At 44.9% G+C, this 20,842-nt stretch overlaps 1 protein-coding gene across 2 annotated transcripts in view; it reads left to right on the forward strand.

Annotated features, from left to right (window-relative positions):
* lratb.1 (lecithin retinol acyltransferase b, tandem duplicate 1) overlaps window positions 1-20,842 on the forward strand; it is a 164,346-nt gene that overhangs the window by 30,933 nt on the left and 112,571 nt on the right. For both annotated transcript variants that reach the window (XM_055644456.1, XM_055644448.1), the window contains exons 6-8: window positions 9,003-9,102; window positions 12,615-12,658; window positions 18,792-18,869. In XM_055644456.1, the coding sequence (XP_055500431.1) occupies window positions 9,003-9,102; window positions 12,615-12,658; window positions 18,792-18,869 (222 nt within the window). The remainder of the gene's footprint in view (window positions 1-9,002; window positions 9,103-12,614; window positions 12,659-18,791; window positions 18,870-20,842) is intronic.

Here is a 20,842-nt window from a genome sequence, read left to right on the forward strand (position 1 = left end):
CGGGTCCCGCAGTCTCCGCTCCGGGTCCCGCAGTCTCCGCTCCGGGTCCCGCAGTCTCCGCTCCGGGCCGCCGCCCCAGCTCCGGGCGGCGGCCCTCTAAACATGTCATCCGTGTACCTGTCTAAATGTTTATTAGGCGTTGTGATATTTTCTGACTTAACTACCTCCTCCGACAGCTCTTTCCATATACAAAACACCCTTTATGCAAACAAAGTTGTCTCTCGGGCTCTTATTAAACCTATTCTCCCTCACTTTAAACATATGTCCTCTGGTTCCCAATTCCTCTACTCTGGATAAAAGACTTGACGCATTTACTGTATTTATTAGAGTCATAAAGTAATACAATGTGGAAACAGGCCCTTCAGCCCAACTTGCCCGTACTTTCCCACACCGCCCAACACATCCCAGCTACACTAGTCCCACCTGCCAGCAATTGGTCCATATCCCTCCAAACCTGTCCTGTCCATGTACCTGTTTAACTGTTTCTTTAATGTTGGGATAGTCCTTGCCTCAACTACCTCCTCTGGCAGTTTGTTTCACACATCCATAACCTTTTCACACATTGTGTGAAAAGGTTACCTCCCAAGATTCCTATTAAATCTTTTTCCCTTCACCTTAAACCTATGTCCCTTTTTCCCTTCACCTTAAACCTATGCTAAATGCATTTCGTTGTCTCTGTACTGTACACTGACAATGACAATTAAAATTGAATCTGAATTGAATCTGAATCTGATGTCCTCTGGTCCTCGATTCACCTACTTTGATCAAGAGACTCTGTGCATCTACCCGATATATTCCTATCATGATCTTATACACCTCTATAAGATCACCCCTCACCCTCCTGTGCTCGAAGGAATAGTCCCAGCTTACCTAACATCTTCCTATAGCTCAGATGTTCTACTCCTGACAACATCCTCATAAATCTTCTCTGTACCCTTTCCAGCTTGACAACATCTTTCGTATAACACGGTGCCCAGAACTGAACACAATACTCTAAATGCGGCCTCACCAACGCCTTATACAAATGCAACATGACCTCCCAACTTCTATACCCAATACTCTGGCTGATGAAGGCCAATGTTGCGAAAGCCTTTTTGACAACCAGATCTACCGACTCGACCTTCAAGGAACCATGCACCTGTACTCCTAGATCCCTCTGCTCTACAACACTACCCAGAGGCCTACCATTTACTGTGTAGGTCCTGCCCATGTTAGACTTCCCAAAATACAACACCTCACATTTTTCTGTATTAAATTCCATCAACCATTCCTCAGCCCACTTGGCCAATCGATCAAGATCCTGCTGCAATTTTTCACAACCATCTTCACTATCTGCAAAACCACCCACTTTTGTATCATCAGCAAACTTGCTAATCTCGCATTGTATGTTCTCATCCAAATCATTGATATAGATGATCAACAGTAACGGGCCCAGCACCAATCCCTGAGGCACTCCACTAGTCACAGACCTCCAGTCTGATAAGCAACCTTCCATCATCACCCTCTACTTCCTTCCTTGAAGCCAAATTTCTATCCATTCAGCTTTCTCTCCTTGGATCCCATGTGATCTAACCATCCAGAGCAGCCTACCATGCGGAGCCTTGTCGAATGCTTTGCTAAAGTCCATATATACAACATGTACCTCTCTGCCCTCATTGACCTTTTTGGTCATATCTTCAAAAAACTCAATCAGATTTGTGAGACACGACCTCCCACATACAAAACCCTGCTGACTATCCTTGATCAGCCCTTGTCCGTCTAAATGCCTGTATATCCTATCCCTTAGAATACTCTCTAGTAACTTTCCAACTATTCAAACCTATTCCTCTCATGATCTCATACACCTCCATAAGATAACCCCTCATCCTCCACATCAATGTGCGTTGGGGATGATCAGCCATGATCATATTGAATGGCGGTGCTGGCTAGAAGGGCCAAATGTCTATTGTCTATTGTCAAGGAATAAAGGCCCAGCCTACTCAACATCTCCCTATAGTTCAGCCCTCGAGTCCTGGCAACATCTGCACAAATCTTTTCTGCACCCTTTCCAGTTTAACAACATTGTTCCTATAACAGGGTGACAAAAACTAAACATAATACTCAAAATGTGGCGTCAGCAATGTCTAGTATATCTGTAGCATGAATTCCCACCTTTTATACTCAACATTCTGACTGATGAAGGCCAAAGTGCCAACAGCCTTCTTGGCCACCCTATATACTTGTGATGCGACTTTCAAGGAACTGTGTACCTGCACTCCTAGATCTCTCTGCTCTACGACACTCCCTCGTGCCCTGCCATTCACTGTGTAGGTCCTGCCCTAGTTTGACTTCCCAAAATGTAACATTTTGCATTTCTCTGTATTAAATACCATTATCCATTCCTCATCCCGCCTGCCCAACCGATCAAGATCCTGCTGAAATCTTTGACAACCATCTTTGCTGTCGACAATACCACCTACATTTGTGTCATCTGACAACTTACTAATCATACCTCGTACATTCTCATCCAAATTATTCAAATAAATAGCAAACAGCAATGGGCCCAGCACCCGACCCTGAGGCACACCATTAGTCACAGGCCTTCAGTCTGAAAAACAACCTTCCACCATCATTCTCTGCTTTCTTCCATGAAGCCAATTTTCTATCCAGTCAGCTAGCTCACCTGGGATCCCATGGGATCTAACCTTCCAGAGCAGCCTACCATGTCACAAACCTTGCTGAAATCCATATATACAATGTCTACAGCTCTGCCCTCATCAACCTCTTCAAAAAAAACTCAATCAGATTTAGGACTCACAATCTCCCCATACAAAACCATGCTGACTACCATTAATTACTAGATGCTATAGGACTGAGTGCTTTGATCTAATCTGTTGGTTGTGAGATTGGTGAGCTCTGTGCATTGTATGCTGCTCTTGCCGTTTAGTATGTATTGCAGTATGCTGCTGACACCTTGCCATTTTTAGGTATGTCTGGTGCTGTACCTGGCCAGTCCTTCTGTACTCATTGAATTCATGTTGATCCCTTGACTTGATAATAATCACCGAGTGATAGTTATTCCAGGGCCACGAGACCACAGATTGTAACAGCATACGTTCCTGCCGTGAATGATGATCCACGCATTTTCATCCATCTCCGGTTTTCAGTGGTCAGATCTGTTCTGTGCCTTTACCATCTAGCACATGTATAGTACCACACAACATGGTGGCGTGTGACTTCAGTATGAAGATGGATGTGTCTCAGGGACACTCTCTTAAGAACTGCATTGGATTATGAGTCTGGATTCTGTGGGGTTGGGGGAGACTAGTTTAGTTTATTTTGGGATACAGCACGGAAACATTCCTTTTAGGCCCACTGGGTCCATGCTGACCAGCGATCGCCGCACATTAACACTATCCTACCACTAGGGGTAATTTTTACGTTTACCGAGCCAATTAACCTACAAACCTGTTCGTCTTTGGAGTGTGGGAGGAAACTGAAGGTCTCAGAGAAAACCCATGCAGGTCACAGGGAGAACATACAAACTCTGTACAGACAGCACCCGGAGTCGGGATCGAACCCAGGTCTCCGGAGGTGCATTCACTGTAAGGCAGCAACTCTATTGCTGTGCCACCGTGCCGCACCAATGAGTCTATGGTTGGGAACGCAGGTGTGAATCTTCCACAGATGAGGAAAGAAGTCCTTGAAGGGACAGGTGGTTGGTAGTTTGGGAACGTGTGTTCCTTCCGCCCTTTATTCTGGTCTGGAATTGCTCAATGCCATCCACACTGAGTGGAAGTCTCCTGCGAGTTCCATTACCTGAGCTTTGCATCCAAACATCCACAAAAGTAAGCATTGGCTGCTTACTCCAACTTGAACTCTGAGATTGAAGTAACATTCATTTTGAAGTGGAGATGTCTTGGAGGTTCAGTTCAGCATTGTGTTGAACAAAATTGAAAAAACGATAGGAAAACGTTGCAGCCATGCTAGACACTAGTTTGTACTGAGATCGCCTCTATTATGGACCTGTTAGCCACATAGACTTTTCATCCTCTTGTGGAGGGATCATGTCGTGCAAAAGGTCATACAGTCATAAGGAATAGTAGAATTAGGCCATTCGGCCCTTCAAGTCTACTCCGCTATTCAATCATGGCTGATCTATCTCTCCCTCCTAACCCCACTCTCCTGCCTTCTCCCCATAACCCCGGACACCTGCATGTTATAACAAAACAAATAAAAGATTGAGAAGAATTTTGCAGAAAGTTGAATATGAGGAGGGTGCTCTGTAATGCATCCTAATGAATGGACCCAAAAGCTTTGTAGAGTTTAGAATGGGCAATTTAAAGTTATTGGTATTGCATTTCTCTTGATATTATTGTAGGGGGAAACTCTTGTCCATCTTGTCTTGATATGGACAAATCCATGCTTTGATTTGGGGAGCAACTCTTCAGCCAAGTCAGGTTATAGAGTCATAAAGTGATACAGTGTGGAAACAGGCCCTTCGGCACAACTTGCCCACACAAGCCAACATGTCTCAGTTACACTAGTCCCACTTGTCCTATCCATGTACCTGTCCAACCGTTTCTTAAACGATTGGATAGACTCAGTCTCATCTACCTCCTCTGACAGCTTGTTCCATACACCCACCAACCTTTGTGTGAAAAAGGTTACCCCCTCAGATTCCTATTAAATCTTTTCCCCTTCACCTTGAACCAATGTGATGTGGTCCCCAATTCCCCTCTGGACAAGAGACTCTGTATTTACCCAATCTATTCCTCCCATGATTTTGTACACCTCTATAAGATCACCCCTCATCCTCCTGCGCCCCAAGGAGTAGAGACCCAGCGTACTCAACTGCTCCCTGTAGCTCACATCATCTAGTCCTGGCAACATCCTCATAAATCTTTCCTGAACCCTTTCAAGCTTGACAATATCTTTCTTATAACAGTACTGAACACAACATTCTAAATGTGGTCTCACCAACGTCTAAACCAACAGTTGGTGATTGATTTTCCTGTGAAAGTCAGCATGAACCCCTCAGGATTTGTTTCCTTCCTTCAAATGGTTATAATTATAGCCCCTCTGGTCCCCTGGAAAAACCTTTGCCATGCAGATGTAGACCATAATGGTCTCGACTCATGACTGAACCCCTTCATCACCAAGGTTATGAACCTCAGCAAAGGTACAGTCTGCCCCCGAGGCCTTGTTTATTCATTGTCATTTCAACCTCATGTGGATGTAACAGACCTCTGTGGGTTGACGTTAATGGTATTCGGGTCAAGGACAGGGTGAGGTGTCTTAAGTGTTATTGCCTCATTCTGTGATAACTTAACTTCCATTCTTGGCTTTCATTAGTGCGGACCTTGGATATTTGAGCTGCAGTGACTTTAACAGCATTGAACACATACGTTCTGGCTGTAAAAGAGTTCCTGAGTTTCCATGAACTACATTCATTTCCTGCTGTAACTCGGTCTCCGGAAAATATTCTCTTCCCTTGAAATTTTGTGGAGTTGCCAATCTAAGAATTCCTTGCATTTGTAGTTAATTGACTCCTCAATCTCCTTATCATTGGTTCTATGTTACATTTAGGTGCAAGGTCATGGGGCACCTATTAATGCCAGGGAGAGAGCTGCATAGATGGCAGACTAGCGTGCTTCCTGACAGCAAGAAGACAGCAATCTTCTTCCATTTTGCCTGTCATTTCATATTGTTGAGCTGTGACAGCAGAGCAGTGTATAGCTGTGTCATTGTTGCGACTGTCCACAAGATTCTCCATACCAAGCCTTGAAGTTTATACGGAAGAGTGAATTTTTCGTAATTTCTTTTAATGTGGCATAACTAGTGCACAACAGCTACAAAACACGTTCAATAGACTGAGGATTTGATTCAGTACCAAGGAGACAGCAAGAGGTCTGGAAGATTAAGGTCTGCTGAATGACATTAATGCTTAAGCATTGGACACATTTGTAAGTGTTACTCGGCACAAATGCATTAATTACTGCAACTTGGGCACAGAGGCACAAATGCACACAAAAACACTCAAACTCACAGTCACAATCATGCGCGTGCATGCAAATGCTTACACGGATACATACTAACACATGTGAGTACAGCCATTGGTATCCCTGCCCATTATCTCTTCTTTGCTTCCCTTTGGTTCCACAAACCATTGCACTATCATGAACTTATACAGCACAGAAACATGTCCTTGCAGAATATCATCAGACACATTTCGAAACAGTGGGAAGGCTTTCTGGCATGTGGGACTATTCATCCATACTATTACTAAAACATCTCGACCACTTCCGGTTTGCATTTTTTTTTTAATTTACGCATAAACGCTAACGTATATCACTCCAATTTTTTCACCACCTTATTCACCGTTCTCCTCAGCTCCAAGCGCACCAAGTTTTGTTCCGATCGGTGAAATATTAGTAAATTTATGAAGGTTTAAAAAATCGTGAGATCAGCAGATTGGTCTTCTCGCCTGTCAGTCATGAAGGTAAGGCCCTTTCCGACACCCGCGGAGAATAAAGCCCCGGAGGCGTGGCTTAGTCCATGAGCAGCGTGAGCCGGGAGCTGTTAAGTTGACCCGGAAGCCTCTGAGTGAAGCTGGAGTGGGACCGAGAACTACTGCATGAGGCCGAAAGCTGAAGGTGATCAGAGTGCGAGCTGCACCTGCTGTGACCACCCCCCACCCCCCCCCCTTCCCACACCCCCCCTTCCCCACACACACCCCATCCCCACACACCCCCCTTCCATGCTGAAAATACTCCGCAGGGCAGATTGCATCAGAGTAGAGCGAAACAAATGTTTCAGGCTGATGATCTTACATCAAAAGGGTTGTTGATTATTATAAGAGAGGCAGATGTTTATGTCATCTGGAAGGGCTGTTTTGTCTCCTGGAGGGGAGGTAAAGGGATGTGTTACACCTCCTACAGTTGTAAGGGAAGGTGCCAGGGCTTGGGGTAGGATGGGTGGGGGAGGATGAGTAGACCAGGGAGTCTTGAGGAGAATGGTCCCTTCAGAAAGCAGAAAGGGGGGAAGAGAAGATGTAACTGGTGGTGCAATCGTTGGAGCTGGAAGAAATAGCAGAGGATGATATATCGGATAGTGAGGCTGGAGGGAACCATGCAGAGACCATGCAGGTGGAATCATGTTGGAGCTGGCTGAAACAGCGGAGGATGATATATCGGATGGTGTATACTAGAGGGGTAAAAGGTGAGGACCAGAGGACATCCATTGCTGTTCTGTCTAGGGATGGGGGAGGTGAGGAGGGGGTTAGAGCAGACTCATGGCAAATGGATGAATATGTTCGAGGGCTTCACCAACTACGGCAGAAGGGAAGCTACACTTTCAAAAGGAGGACAATTCCAAAGCACTAGAGCAGAAGGCCTCATCTTGAGAATAGAATGGCAGTGGAACGGAGTAAGTGGGATTGCATCCTCACGAAAGGCATTGTGGGAGGAGGTAGATTTGAGGGAGTCAGTGGGTTTTCAGAAGGTGTCAGTGGATACTTTGTCCTTAGCGATGGAGACAGAGTGATTCAGGAAAGGAAGTGTCAGAAATAATTCAGGTGAATTTTGCGGCACGGCGAAACTTGCAGGAGTGCAGGAAGCAGCAACAATGTAGTTGTAGATATAATTTAAACTTTAGTGATACAGCGCGGAAACAGGCCCCTCGGCCCACCAAGTTCGCACTAACCAGCGATCACCCCGTACACTCTGGTTGATAAAGAATTCAAGGACTGGTGTGGGGCGTGTGCTGCTGGATGATTCTTGGATGAAAGGTCACAGGCAACAGAAAGACGGGCATAGCTAGGAGCTGTGCATGTGCCCTTGTTTACCACTTTAATCTGTAGAAAGTGAAAGAAATTAAAATAGAAGTTGTTGAGGGGTTTCGTTAGTTAACCCAGTGGCATCAACAGTGAATTTTCTAGTTTCAGATAATCCATATCCCCAGTGCACTCCTTTCAAACAAACTTTTCCCCTTCTCCTTAAACCTACGTTCTCGATTCACCTCTTTACTGGCATTCTTTGCTGTTAATGCTCAGGCCTGGTGCCAGGTTTAGTTTAGCGTTACAGCGAGGAAACAGGCCCTTCGGACCACCGAATCTGCACCGACCAGCGATCCCCGCACACTTGCGCTATCCCACAAACACACGGGACAATTTTTACATTTATACCAGGCCAATTAACCTGCAAACCCGTACGTCTTTGGAGTGCGGGAGGAAACCGAAGATCTGGGAGAAAACCCACGCAGGTTATGGGGAGAACGTACAAACTGCGTACAGACAACACCCGCAGTCGGGATCGAACCCGGGTCTACAAGCGCTGTAAGGCAGCAACTCTACCGCTGCACCACCGGTCTTAGCTTGAAACATCAATGTACAGAGATGCTTCCTGACCCACCATGTTCTTCCAACATTCTGTTTCTGTTTGAAGACGTTTTTGTTTGAAGGGTGGATATAGTCTTACATATAATTATTTTTAATAATAACCCTGTTGCACATGTTTATGGACTTCCGGTACAATTTGTAGAGTCTGTTTGACCATGTTTTTTTACTTACATTTTAGCTGAAACAACAAAACCATAATGACTCCACTTCAAGCACGTTTTAGAAACTTGGGAATGGTTGTAAAAAATGTTAGAATAAAACTTTAATGCCTTTAAACTCATTCACCCCTATTAAACAGTACTTGGAATAATGAATAATTAACATAGTAAAGTTGAGCAGGGGAACAGGCCTTTTGGCCCACAATGTCTGCGCCAAACATGATGCCAAGCTAAGCTAATCTTGTCTGCCTGCAAATGATCCATACCCCTTCATTCCCTGCACATCCATTATTTATTCAATTTAGGTCATAAAGTCATGTGGTCATAAGTGACAGGAGCAGAAATAGACCATTCGGCCCATGAAGTCTACTCCACTATTCAATCATGGCTGATCTATTTCTTCCTCTTAACTCCATTCTCCTGCCTTCTCCCCATAACCCCTGGCACCTGTCTTTCTCTTTGTATAGAGCCCGACCGATCAGCAGAGCTCTGGATCTTGGTGCTGATGTAGTGGTGACTGGAAGATGCGTCGACAGTGCTATCGTTCTGGGACCTCTTATTCATTCTGTAAGAAAGTCTTTACGTAACTATCATCCAAGCTTTTTTGAGAGAGCAAAATTGTGCATTTTCCAAATGGAATTGTTAACAGTACATTGAAGAAAGTATGTGTAAATAGGAAAATTGCATGCATACATTAACTATGTTTTCCCACAGATGTAAAATGTGTACACTTTTAAAGTGCAGACTTAAAACTTGTCAATTTTACATTACTGAAGGCTATTCCTAACATAATCACTGTGCCTTAAACATGCCACTAAAGTAAATGAGGGGCTCGAAAAATAATTGTGTGCAGCACCTTTCATGATGTCATATTGTCCCAAATCACTTTACAACCTACAAAGTGTATATGAAGTGGAACTACTGTCACACTGCAACAAATGTGACAGCTAATTTGCACACAGCCAGTTGAAACATATATCAGATCATAAGGGACAGGAGCAGAATTAGACCATTCAGCCCATCAACTCTATTCCGCCATTCAATCATGGCCGATCTATTTTCCCTTCCAACCCCATTCTTCCTCCATGACCCCAGACACCCGTACTAATCAAGAATCTATCTATCTCTGCCTTAAAAATACCCATTGACTTGGTCTCCACAGCCTTCTGTGGCAATGAATTCCACAGATTAACCACCCTCTGACTAAAAACATTCCTCCTCATCTCCTTCCTAAGGAACGTCCTTGAATTCTGAGGTTGTGCCCTCTAGTCCTAGACTCTCCCACTAGTGGAAACATCCTCTCCACATCCATTCTATCCAAGCCTTTCACCATTCGGTAAGTTTCAATGAGGTCCCCACATATATGTAGATGATCTTGCCAGTGCTGTATTATTACACCTAATTGAACATCTTAGTGAAGTTGTGCCTGTGGAGGCATAGCTCCTTTGAGTTAAAGATTTGCTCAACAAGGCTATAATTGTTGCACACATAATTACATGCCTCCCCCAGGATGTCTAACTTTGCCTTTGTTACTTTGGTCACCTATCATTAAACTGCTACTCAAAAAATTGCTCCCACGGTAAGGCCGGTGAGGCACTGTGAAAAATACACTAATCATGTATTAAATTTTTAAGTAAGCATGAAATTATAGAATGAAGTGACTAAGAAGATTTGGAAAGTTTCTAAAGGGCCTGTTCCACTTTCACGAGTGGCTCACAAATTCTCCCAAGTTTTCTCCTTTTCAAACTCGGAGAATGTCCGTAGGAGTCCGTAGATATATCGTAGCGGCTCGTTATGCCAGCCGTGGGTACTCGGGGCATCAGGTAAGTCGGGACGTTTTTTCCAGCTTGACAAAATGTCCACGAGTAAAAAGATAGTCGGGAGGAGGAGTTCGTAGATCACAAAAATCTTGATTTTTCTTTTAAGGTCCTTTCAACTCAGCACAGGACTCGGGACAGGCCCTTAAGTCTGCCCAGGAAATGTCAAAACCTACTGCAGCGTTTTGTGTTATTAAATGAGGTGTCCTTTAAATGTCATTCCAATGGAACCCACTATACATGGGGAAATTGCTTTAACAGTGACTAACAAATGACTAACAAAGTAATTTGGGCAACCTGTAACCTCCAATTTGTGTGGGCAAAACTGGAACTGGATGCAAGGTTATTGAATCTAAATGTGTGTCTGATGGGGTTAAACAATTTTAGATGCATTACCATGGATCCTGGCAGGAAATGCACTGTCAAATTTAACAATTGATGTTTCACAATCCAGAAGTGATTGTAATTACAATCAAGTCAAGAGAGTTTATTGTCATGTGTCCCAGATAGGACAATGAAATTCTTGCTTGCTGCAGCACAACAGGACATTGTAAGCAAAAATACAGAACAGTTCAGTTCAACATACACATAAATAAGCAGATAAAGTGCAATAGGCTGTTACAGTTCAGAGTCTGTTTGTTGGCGATCTAAATAGCCTGATGGCTGTGGGGAAGAAGCTATTTCCTGAACCTGGATGTAACAGATTTCAGGCTCCTGTACCTTCTGCCTGATGGAAGCGGGGAGATGAGTGCATGGCCAGAATGGTGTGGGTCCTTGATGATGTTGGCTGCCTTTTTGAGGCAATCAACTCCAAATAATACGATGTTTTCATCATGTAGTGGATAAACAAAGTCTCAGTGATGCTATCTTATTTCTTGGTATTTGTTTTTGGAGAATTTTAGTAATGGGTGTTCTCCTTGTTCTCCTTGAGTCAATCTCCTCCACTTGGAATTTGTATTTCAGATTTTCACCACTTAATTTGAATCTGACAATTGGAAAATAACCTACCTCTCCGTCATAAAGTTATGCAGCACAGAAACAGTTCCGTCAGCCAAGCTCATCCATGCTAACCAAGATGCCCCATCTAAGCTAGTCCCATTTGGGGCATAGCCCTCTAAAGCATTCCTATTCATGTACCTGTCCCAAGTGTTTTTTATGTGCCTCAACTATCTCCTCCGCCAACTCATTCCATACACCCACCATAGTTGTCCCTCAGGTTCCTATTAAAACTTTCCTTCTCACCATAAACCTACCGCCCTATGGTCCTTGATTCCCCTACTCTGGGTAAAACTCGCTGTGCGTTCGCCCTATCATTTCCCCTCATGATTTTGTGCATCTCTATATGATGTAATGAATATTGTATTGTATTGTATTGTATTATATGTCATTTGAACCTCAGTGAGGCTCAAACGAAACTCCGTTTTCACAGCCATACAAATAAAGACAGTTTCCTACAGACATACACACAATGCAATTTACACAAACCTCCTCCTCACTGTGATGGAAGGCAAAGTGTTTTCTTTCCCCTGTTCTCCATTTTTCCCCCGATGTTGAAGCCCCAGGCGGGCGATGGTAAGTCCCACGGCCATTTTAGGCTGCGCCGGGCGATGTACGGCCCCGCTCCCGGTCTAAAAGTCACGAAGTTGGAGCCCCCGGCGGGCACTGGACTGTCCCACGGCCATTAAGCTGCGCCGGGCGTTGGTCGTTCCAACACCGCGACATGAGCTGGAGAAGTTGCGTTGCTGGAGCTCCAGAAAGCGGTCTCCACCCGGACCCACGAGCTCCCGATGTCACAGTCCACAGAAGCTGCGTTGCTGGAGCCTCCGAGCTCCAGAGTGGGGCCGCAGCAGCGAGCCACCACCGCTCCCCACGCTCCATGGTAAGTCCACAGCTCCGCAGGACCTATCTCCCTGTAGCTCAGGCCTCCGAGTCCTGGCAACATCCTTGGCTGGTGTGTGCACTGAAATGTCATACTTGGCCCTTAAATGCATAACAAGAATGGAAAGGTTTTGTTATGAAGTGTTGGCATAAGTTGGTGAGCAAGTTGTGCCTATCTTCAGAAGCAGAATTTTGTGAAAAAGTTAGATATTATTCGAGGCTAGATGCAACTTATCATCTGGTAAATTATGTATGAATATTAAATGTTGATGTAAAAAGTTGCATGTCAAATATGTTTTCTTTCATCTTTGCTTGCTTGTTGCTCTTCATTTTGTTTCCATTTTTTTAGTTTTCTTAACATTCTAATTTAGTATTTTATTGCAGTTTGGCTGGAAACAAAATGAGTTTGACCTGTTGGCTGCAGGAAGGTAAAACTTTTCTTTGTCTTTTATATAATGATTTCATGCTTCTGTGCCGTTTCCTTCTGACATATTACCATTCACCTTCCTTTACCAAAGCTTTTTGCTTGAGATATTATTTATTTTCATAATTAATTGCAATTTATTCACTCTGATTTGAATGTAATTTACACATGAGACCTTTTATTGTATTACGATTTCTGTGAATGGATTAGAGATGTTTTAAAGAATATGTAGAATCATACATGGAGACTTAGTGTTGAAACAGGCCGTTCCACCCAACTTGCCCACACCGGCCAACATGTCCCATCTACACTAGTCCCACCTCCTGCATCCTTCCAAATCTGTCCTATCCGTATACCTGTCTAAGGTTATTTAAATGTTGCGATAATACCTCCAGCAGCTCGTTTCATACACCCACCACCCTTTGCGTGAAAAGGTTACCCCTCAGATTCCTATTAAATCTTTATCCCCCTCACCTTAAACCCATGTTCTCTGGTTTTCGACTCCCCTACTCTGAGCAAGAGACTCTGTGCTTCTACCCAATCTATTCCTCTCATGATTTTGTACAACTCTATGAGATCACCCCTCATCCTCCTGCGCTCCAAGGAATAGAGTCCCAGTCTGCTAAATCTTTACCTATAGCCCAGGCCCTCGACTCCTGGAAACAACCTTGTAAATCTTCTCTGCACCCTTTCCAATTTGACATTTCCTATAACACGGTGCCCAAAACCGAACACAATACTCTAAATGCGGCCTCACCCACGTCTTACACAACTGCAACATGACCTCCCAACTTCTATACCCAATGCTCTGACTGATGAAGGCCAATGTACCAAAAACCTTTTTGACCACCTTATGATGCCACTTTCAACAAACTTAATATACTTAATACAAATATATTGGCACGTTTTTCTAATCATAAACCCCGATTGAAGCATAAGAAAATTAAAATGTTTGCACAATCTTATGAGATGTAGGTGTTCATTCCGATACGATACAATATTACTTTATTTATCTCAGGAGGGAAATTGGTCTGCCAACAGTTATAAAACACAAGTGTCATAAGATAAATGGTTTATCAAAAAATAATATATATAATCATTTAAACAGTTTTAATTTTTATATAATCAATATTTTATAATGTATATATACAGGTGCACAACCTTTTATCCGACAGCCTTGGGACCAGACACTTTTCGTAATTTGGAATTTGTCGGTCTTCGGAATGGAAATTTTTTAGCGTAGATTTTAATGGCTGGCTCGGTGGTAGAGTGCCCGGCTCATATCCGCAAGGTAGCGAGTTTGCGCCTTGATCCCGGCAGTTCCTCGGTCGCGAGTTTCAGTCTTCAATGGAGTTTTTTCTTGCAGAATAAATGTCTGTATGAAATGCAGTGTGTTGAATGAATTCCTGAATTTGTAAATGTGACCTCAGCATTGAATCACCTCCCGCACTCATGTCACCCTAGCGGGGCTACATGCCCTTAGGCGGCCTAAGGCGACATTTTCACACTCTTATATCCGTGTGCAGCAGAGGCGCCAAAAATGTCTGGTTTCTTCCAGGTAGGCGATATACCCTCCCGGGCAATATACCCTCCACTTCTCTTTTATGAAGGGGAATTAGTTTCCCTTTCTTCCAGGACCGACCCGAGGTTCCGCTGTCACCTCTGCGGGCCACCATCGGTGAACGCTCACTCAACTTTGTCTTGGGATTCCTACTCTCCCGCGCAATGTACCCTCACCTCTTTTATGAATGGGGATTTAGTTCCCCTTTCGTCCAGGACCGACCGGAGGTTCCGCTGTCACCTCTGCGGGCCGCCCTCGGTGAACGTCCTGTCTCCCTGTCCCTGGGATTATAGGGGGCGATCAAACAGCACAATACCCCCCTCCCCCTCCCCTCCCCCTCCAACTCCAGAGGAATCCGCTCCCCGATGGGCCGCTACGGCGACAAGTGGCAGTTCGCCCGCAGCCCGCACCACCCCAAGAACAAGACGCACCTTGCACACCACCAGCAGCAGCTGCCCCTCTGGAGTTGGAGTGGGGCTGGGCTGGAGTTGCTGATCTGGGATCTCCGTGCTTGCAGTGGGCCTGGGGGTCGGTGTCCCGATGAGAGGGCGCAGCTCGGGCTGTGGGCGAACTGCCACTTGTCGCCGTAGCGGCCCATCGGGGAGCGGCTTCTGGTGGTCCCGATGTCTCCCGCTAGTTTGCAGTTTTCCTCTGGAGTTGGAACGGGGCTGGGCTGCTGCTGGCTGTGGGTCTCTGGGTTCTCCGTGCTTGCAGTGGGCCTGGGGGTCGGTGTCCCGTTGGTCCTGAAGTCTCCGGTGACTGGCATTGCCGACGTGAAGACAGTGCAAAGCCCCCACGCCGGTGCAATGAGCGGGGAGCTGGAGAGGGGAGGGAAGGGGTCACACACATGGCCGGGAAGCAGAGGGGTGTAGGTGGGGTGAAACTGAAGGGAGCGACAATCTGCTGCTGCCTACCCACTGAGTTAAAAAATTCCCACGCAAGACTCACGATACACTGTGTATCGTGTCTACCGTTGGAACTTTTAAACTCAGCGGGCAGACAGCAGCATATTGTCAATTATTAACCCTCCCGTGCAATATACCCTCACCTTCTCTTTTATGAATGGGGATTTAGTTCCCCTTTCTTCGAGGACCGACCGGAGGTTCCGCTGTCACCTCTGCGGGCCGCCCTCGGTGAACGTTTTCAAGGACCTTTTTTCAAGGACTGAAAAAATGTCGCTATTCGGAGGTTTTCGTTATTTGGATCTTCGGATAAAAGGTTGTGCACCTGTATATAATCATGTAAAAAAAAATCAATAAATGTGTACCTTGAAGCGATCATTATTAATCTCTTAATTAAACAGATAACACTTTGACACAAGTTAAAACATTCTTAACACTTATTTCAATGCTTCTTCCCATACCTTTGTGTGTTATAACCTTTTAAAGTTATTATTAATATGTGAGACATCTGAACCAAGTAAATAGTTTTGACTTGAACATGTTGAAGTCACTATTTAACCCATCTCTACCGCCATCTATCTACCTGGTTCCCTCACCTAGCCCCTCCTTGTCCAATCAATGGGTAGGCAATGATTGAGGGTGACATTTCTAAAAATCAAATAATCAGGAATGCCATCCTCATTATTATTATGTCATTATCCTGTTATTATGTAAAACTTGCTGCCATTTCTGCAATGGCCAGTAATGCAAGGTGATTTTTTTTTTTTACAAAATATACAACTAAGGGAGTGAATGAGAAAGTGGGATGACATAGAAATAGTGTGAACAGGTAATCAATGGTCAGCGTGGACTCACAGGTAGTGGCATCGCAGGTAGATAAGTGGGCCGAATAACCTCCTTCCACGTTGTGAATTACTAGGCAATATATTAGTGTGGTTGGGATTATAATCTGGGTACAAAAACAGCATTTTAGGTCATCATGATGATTCAATAGGAGTGTGGGATTCCTTCTATCATCTCCTCATGCAACTTCAAGACTCTCATGATCACAATCTTTACTCTCTGTTTATGCATCTAAATACATGCATTTAGGTGGACAAGGGCTGATTAGGGATAGTCAGTATGGTTTTGTACATGGGAGGTCATGCCTCATGAATTTGTTTGAGTTTTTCGAGGATGGGACCAAAAAGGATGATTAAGGCAGAGCTGTAGTTGTTGTACACATTGAATTCAGTAAGGCATTTGACAAGGCTGCTGCCCATGGAATCTTTCACACACAGAGTTGTGAGTGTGGAATTCCCTGCCTCAGAGGGCGGTGGAGGCTGGTTCTCTGGATGCTTTCAAGAGAGAGTTATATAGAGTTCTTAGGGGTAGTGGAATTAAGGGATATGGAGAGAAGGCAGGAACAGGGTACTGATTGTGGATAATCAGCCATGATCACATTGAATGGCGGTGCTGGCTTGAAGGGCCGAATGGCCTACTCCTGCCCCTATTGTCTATTGAAATCAAGGAAAGATAATTGAAGGGATAGGAAATTGTCTTCGAGGAAGGAAGCAGAGGGTAATTGTGGAAGGTTGCTTTTCGGACTGGAGGCCTGTGACCAGTGGTCTGCGTCAGGGTTTAGTGCTGGGCCCTGTTACTGTTATCCATGCCAATGATTTGGATGAGAACATACACGGCAAAATTAGCAAGTTTGCAGATGACACAAAAGTGGGTGGTATTGTAAATAGTGAAGATGGTTATCAAAAGTTGCAGTAGGGTCTTGATTGGCTGGGCAGGTGGGCTGAGGAATGGTTGATGGAATTTAATACAGAGAAATGTGAGGCATTGCGTTTTCGGAGCAGGAACATGGGCAGGACCTACACAGTGAACGGTAGTGCTCTGGAGAGTGTTGTAGAGCAGAGGGATGGAGGAGTATACGTACATTGTTTGTCGAAAGTGGCGTCACATGAAGATTGGGTCAAAAAGGCGTTTGGCACATTGCCCGTCATCAGTCGCACATTGCCCTTCATCACTTAGTTGCAGTTGTATAAGACGTTGGTGAGGTCACCTTTAGAGCATCGTGTTCAGTTCAGAGTGCAGAGTAGATTTACGAGGATGTTGCTTGGACTCGAGGGCCTGAGCTTTAGGGAGAGGTCGAGCAGGCCAGGTCTCTATTCTTTGGAGTGCAGGAGAATGAGGTGTGATCTTGTGTACAAAATCATGAGAGGAGTAAATCGGGCAGACGTACTGAGCCTCTTGCCAGAGTAAGGGAATGGAGAACCAGAGGACATGGGTTTAAGGCGAGGGGAGATTTAGTAGGGGCCTGAGGGGTAACCTTTTCACACAAAGGGTGGAGAGTGTATGGAACGTGCTGCCGGAGCAGGTAGTTGAGGCAGGTACTTTTGCAATGTTTAAGAAACATTCAGACAGGACATGAATAGGACTGGTTTGGAGGGATATGAGCCAAATCTAGGCAGGTGGGACTAGTGTAGATGGAGCATGTTGGGCGGAAGAGCCTGTTTCCACTCTCTATGACAGTGTAATTGTCCCACGGTCCTCCCAGCTTCTTCCCAAGCACAAACTATTGCTCCCTCCGGACCTCTGTTGTACCACCACCACCAACCAATGTCTCCCAAATATAGACACAAAATGCAGGAGTAACTCAGCGGGACAGCCAGCATCTGTGGAGAGAAGGAATGGGTGACGTTTCGGGTCGAGACCCTTCTTCAGGCTGAGTCCCGTTGAGTTACTCCAGCATATTGTGCCTATCTTCGGTTTAAACCAGCATCTGCAGTTCCTTCCTACAGACAATGTCTCTCAAATATTGGGATTGTCCGCAAGGATCTCCTGCTGTTATCTCCTAGTTTTGGTTTTCCCTGTCACTGTGGTTGGATGGCAGCGGAGAATGTCCATGATTTCCTTCCCGTGAATTTAGCAGCACACCAGGTTCCGTGTTTGGTGTGTTTCCCCTCCCCTAAGGCCACCTTCCTTCATATACATAACTGTACATAATTGTCTGAAGAAGGGTCTCCACTCAAAAAGTCACCCATTCATTCTCTCCAGAGATGCTGCCTGACCTGCTGAGTTGCTCCAGCATTTTGTGTCCATCCACTCTACGTCTTATCCTATGTACGTAGGAAGGAACTGCAGATGCTGGTTTATACTAAAGATAGACACAAAATGCTGTAGTAACTCAGCGGGACAGGCAGCATCTCTGAAGAGAAGGACGAGGTGATGTTTCAGGTCGGGTCGGGTCTGGTCTGCAGAAGGGTTCCGACCCGAAACGTCACCTATTCTTTCTCTCCAGAGATGCTGCCTGAGCCACCGAGTTACTCCATCATGTTGTGTCTATCTACTATTCTTGTTGCTTCTCTATTGTCCACATTATTCTTAATGATTTCTTCTAATGAGATTCCCGGATTATGTCCCTTTTAAGTGGAATTTGTCATTGTGTCGTAAGAACAAGGATTACAAATCAATATCACACCAGATCTTGAAGCTAATAGAGGGTGAAGGTTTTCCAATCTGGGTTTGAATTAACATAAATCCCAGAAGCAACAGGAAACTATCGCGCTCATTACTTTACTGATTTCACTGGATTATGTATTTTGCATGCATGTGTTTCTGACACATTTCTAAGCTTTCTGAATACATTTTATGAATTAAGAATGCATTTTCTATTTGCCATCTAGTCTTGCAGGTCATCTGATTGAGTGTGGTGCCCAATGTACCGGTGGAATATTTACAGACTGGCACAAAGTTCCTGACTGGTATTAAACCAACTTTTACAATTTTTCTTTTTTATTCCAAGAATATTTGTATGATATAAATAAATATTATGTTACAATGTGGTACTTCTAGAAGACATTTAGACAGACATAGTTGCAGTACTGTTCACATGCCTTTTAAATGTTTTTTTAGCCTCATAGAAAATAGGTGCAGGTGGAGGCCATTTGGCCCTTCGAGCCAGCACCACCATTCATTGTGATCATGGCTGATCATTCACAATCAGTAACCTGTGCCTGCCTTCTCCTCATATCCCTAGATTCCGTTAGCCCTTAGAACTCTCATAGTGTCATACAGCATGGAAACAGGCCCTTTGGTCCAACTTGCACAAGCCGACCAACACGCCCCATCTACACCAGTTCCACCTGCCTGCGTTTGGCCTGTATCCTTCTAAACCTATCCTATCTATGTACCTGAACAAATGTTTTTTAAAAGTGGTGATAGTACCTACTTCAACTACCACCTCTGGAAGCTCGTACAGTTTATATACCACCCATTATGTAAAAAGTTGCCCCTCGGGTTCCTATTAAATCTTCCTCCCCTCACCTTAAACCTATATCCTCTGGTTCTTGATTCCCTTACTCTGGGTAAAAGTGTGGGAATAAAGTTCTAGCCTGCTCAACCTCTCCCTACAGCTCAGACCCTCGAGTCCTGGCAACATCCTTATAAGTGTTCTCTGCATCCTTTCCAGCTTGACAACATCTTTCCTATAACAGGATGACCAAATCCTCCAATTGTGGCCTCGCCAATGTCAATGCCAATGTCAATGTAACATAACCTCCCAACTTCTATACTCAATACTTTAATATAGACCAATGTGCCAAAAGCCTTCTTGACCACCCCATCTACCTGTGATGCCACTTTCAAGGAACTATGTACCTGCACTCCTAGATGCCTCTGCTCTACTACACTTCCCAGAGCCCTGCCATTCACTGTGTAGGTCCTTGCCGGTTTGATTTTCCAAAATGCAACACCTGGCATTTCTCCATATTAAACTCCATTAACCTCAGCCCAGCTGCCCAAACGACCAATATCCTATCAGATTGTTATTGTATCTGCATACACCCATCACCCTCTACATGAAAAATCTGCTGCACTATTTCCTATTAAATCTTTCCCCTCTCACTTTGAACCTATGGACTCTCGTTCTTGATTATCCTACCCTGGGAAAAATATTAAGTGCATTCACACCATCTATTCCCATCATAATTTTATATACACCTTTATGATAAGCCCTCAGCCTTTTGCACCCCAAGGATTAAAGTCCTAGCATGCCTAACCACTTCCTATGTTTAAGAAAGAACTGTAGATGCTGGAAAATCGAAGGTAGACAAAAATGGTGGAGAAACTCAGCGGGTGAGTGCATCCATGGAGCGAAGGAATAGGTGACGTTTCGGGACGAGACCCTTCTTCAGACTGATGGGGGGGGTGGGTGTGTGGGGGGGGGGGGGGAGGGGAGGGAAGAAGAAAGGAAGAGGCGGGGACAGTAAGCTGTGGGAGAGCTGGGAAGGGGAGGGGACGGAAGGAGAAAGCAAGGACTACCTGAAATTGGAGAAGTCAATGTTCATACCATTGGGGTGTAAACTGCCCAAGCGAAATACGAGGTGCTGCTCCTCCAATTTGCAGTGGGATTCACTCTGGCCTGGAGGAGGCCCAGGACAGAAAGGTCGGATTCAGAATGGGAGGGGGAGTTGAAGTGCTGATCCACCGGGAGATCAGGTTGGTTAATGCTAACTGAGGGAAGGTGTTGGGCGAAGCAATCACCAAGCCTGTGCTTGATCTCACCCATGTAGAGCTGTTGACACCTAGAACAGTGGATGCAATAGATGGGGTTGGAGGAGGTGCAGGTGAACCTCTGCCTCACCTGGAAAGACTGCTTGGGTCCTTGGATGGAGTTGAGGGGGGAGGTAAAGCGACAAGTGTAGCATTTCCTGCGGTTGCAAGGGAAAGTACCAGG

Source organism: Leucoraja erinacea, chromosome 1, assembly GCF_028641065.1.
Source record: "Leucoraja erinacea ecotype New England chromosome 1, Leri_hhj_1, whole genome shotgun sequence".
NCBI lineage: Eukaryota > Metazoa > Chordata > Chondrichthyes > Rajiformes > Rajidae > Leucoraja > Leucoraja erinaceus.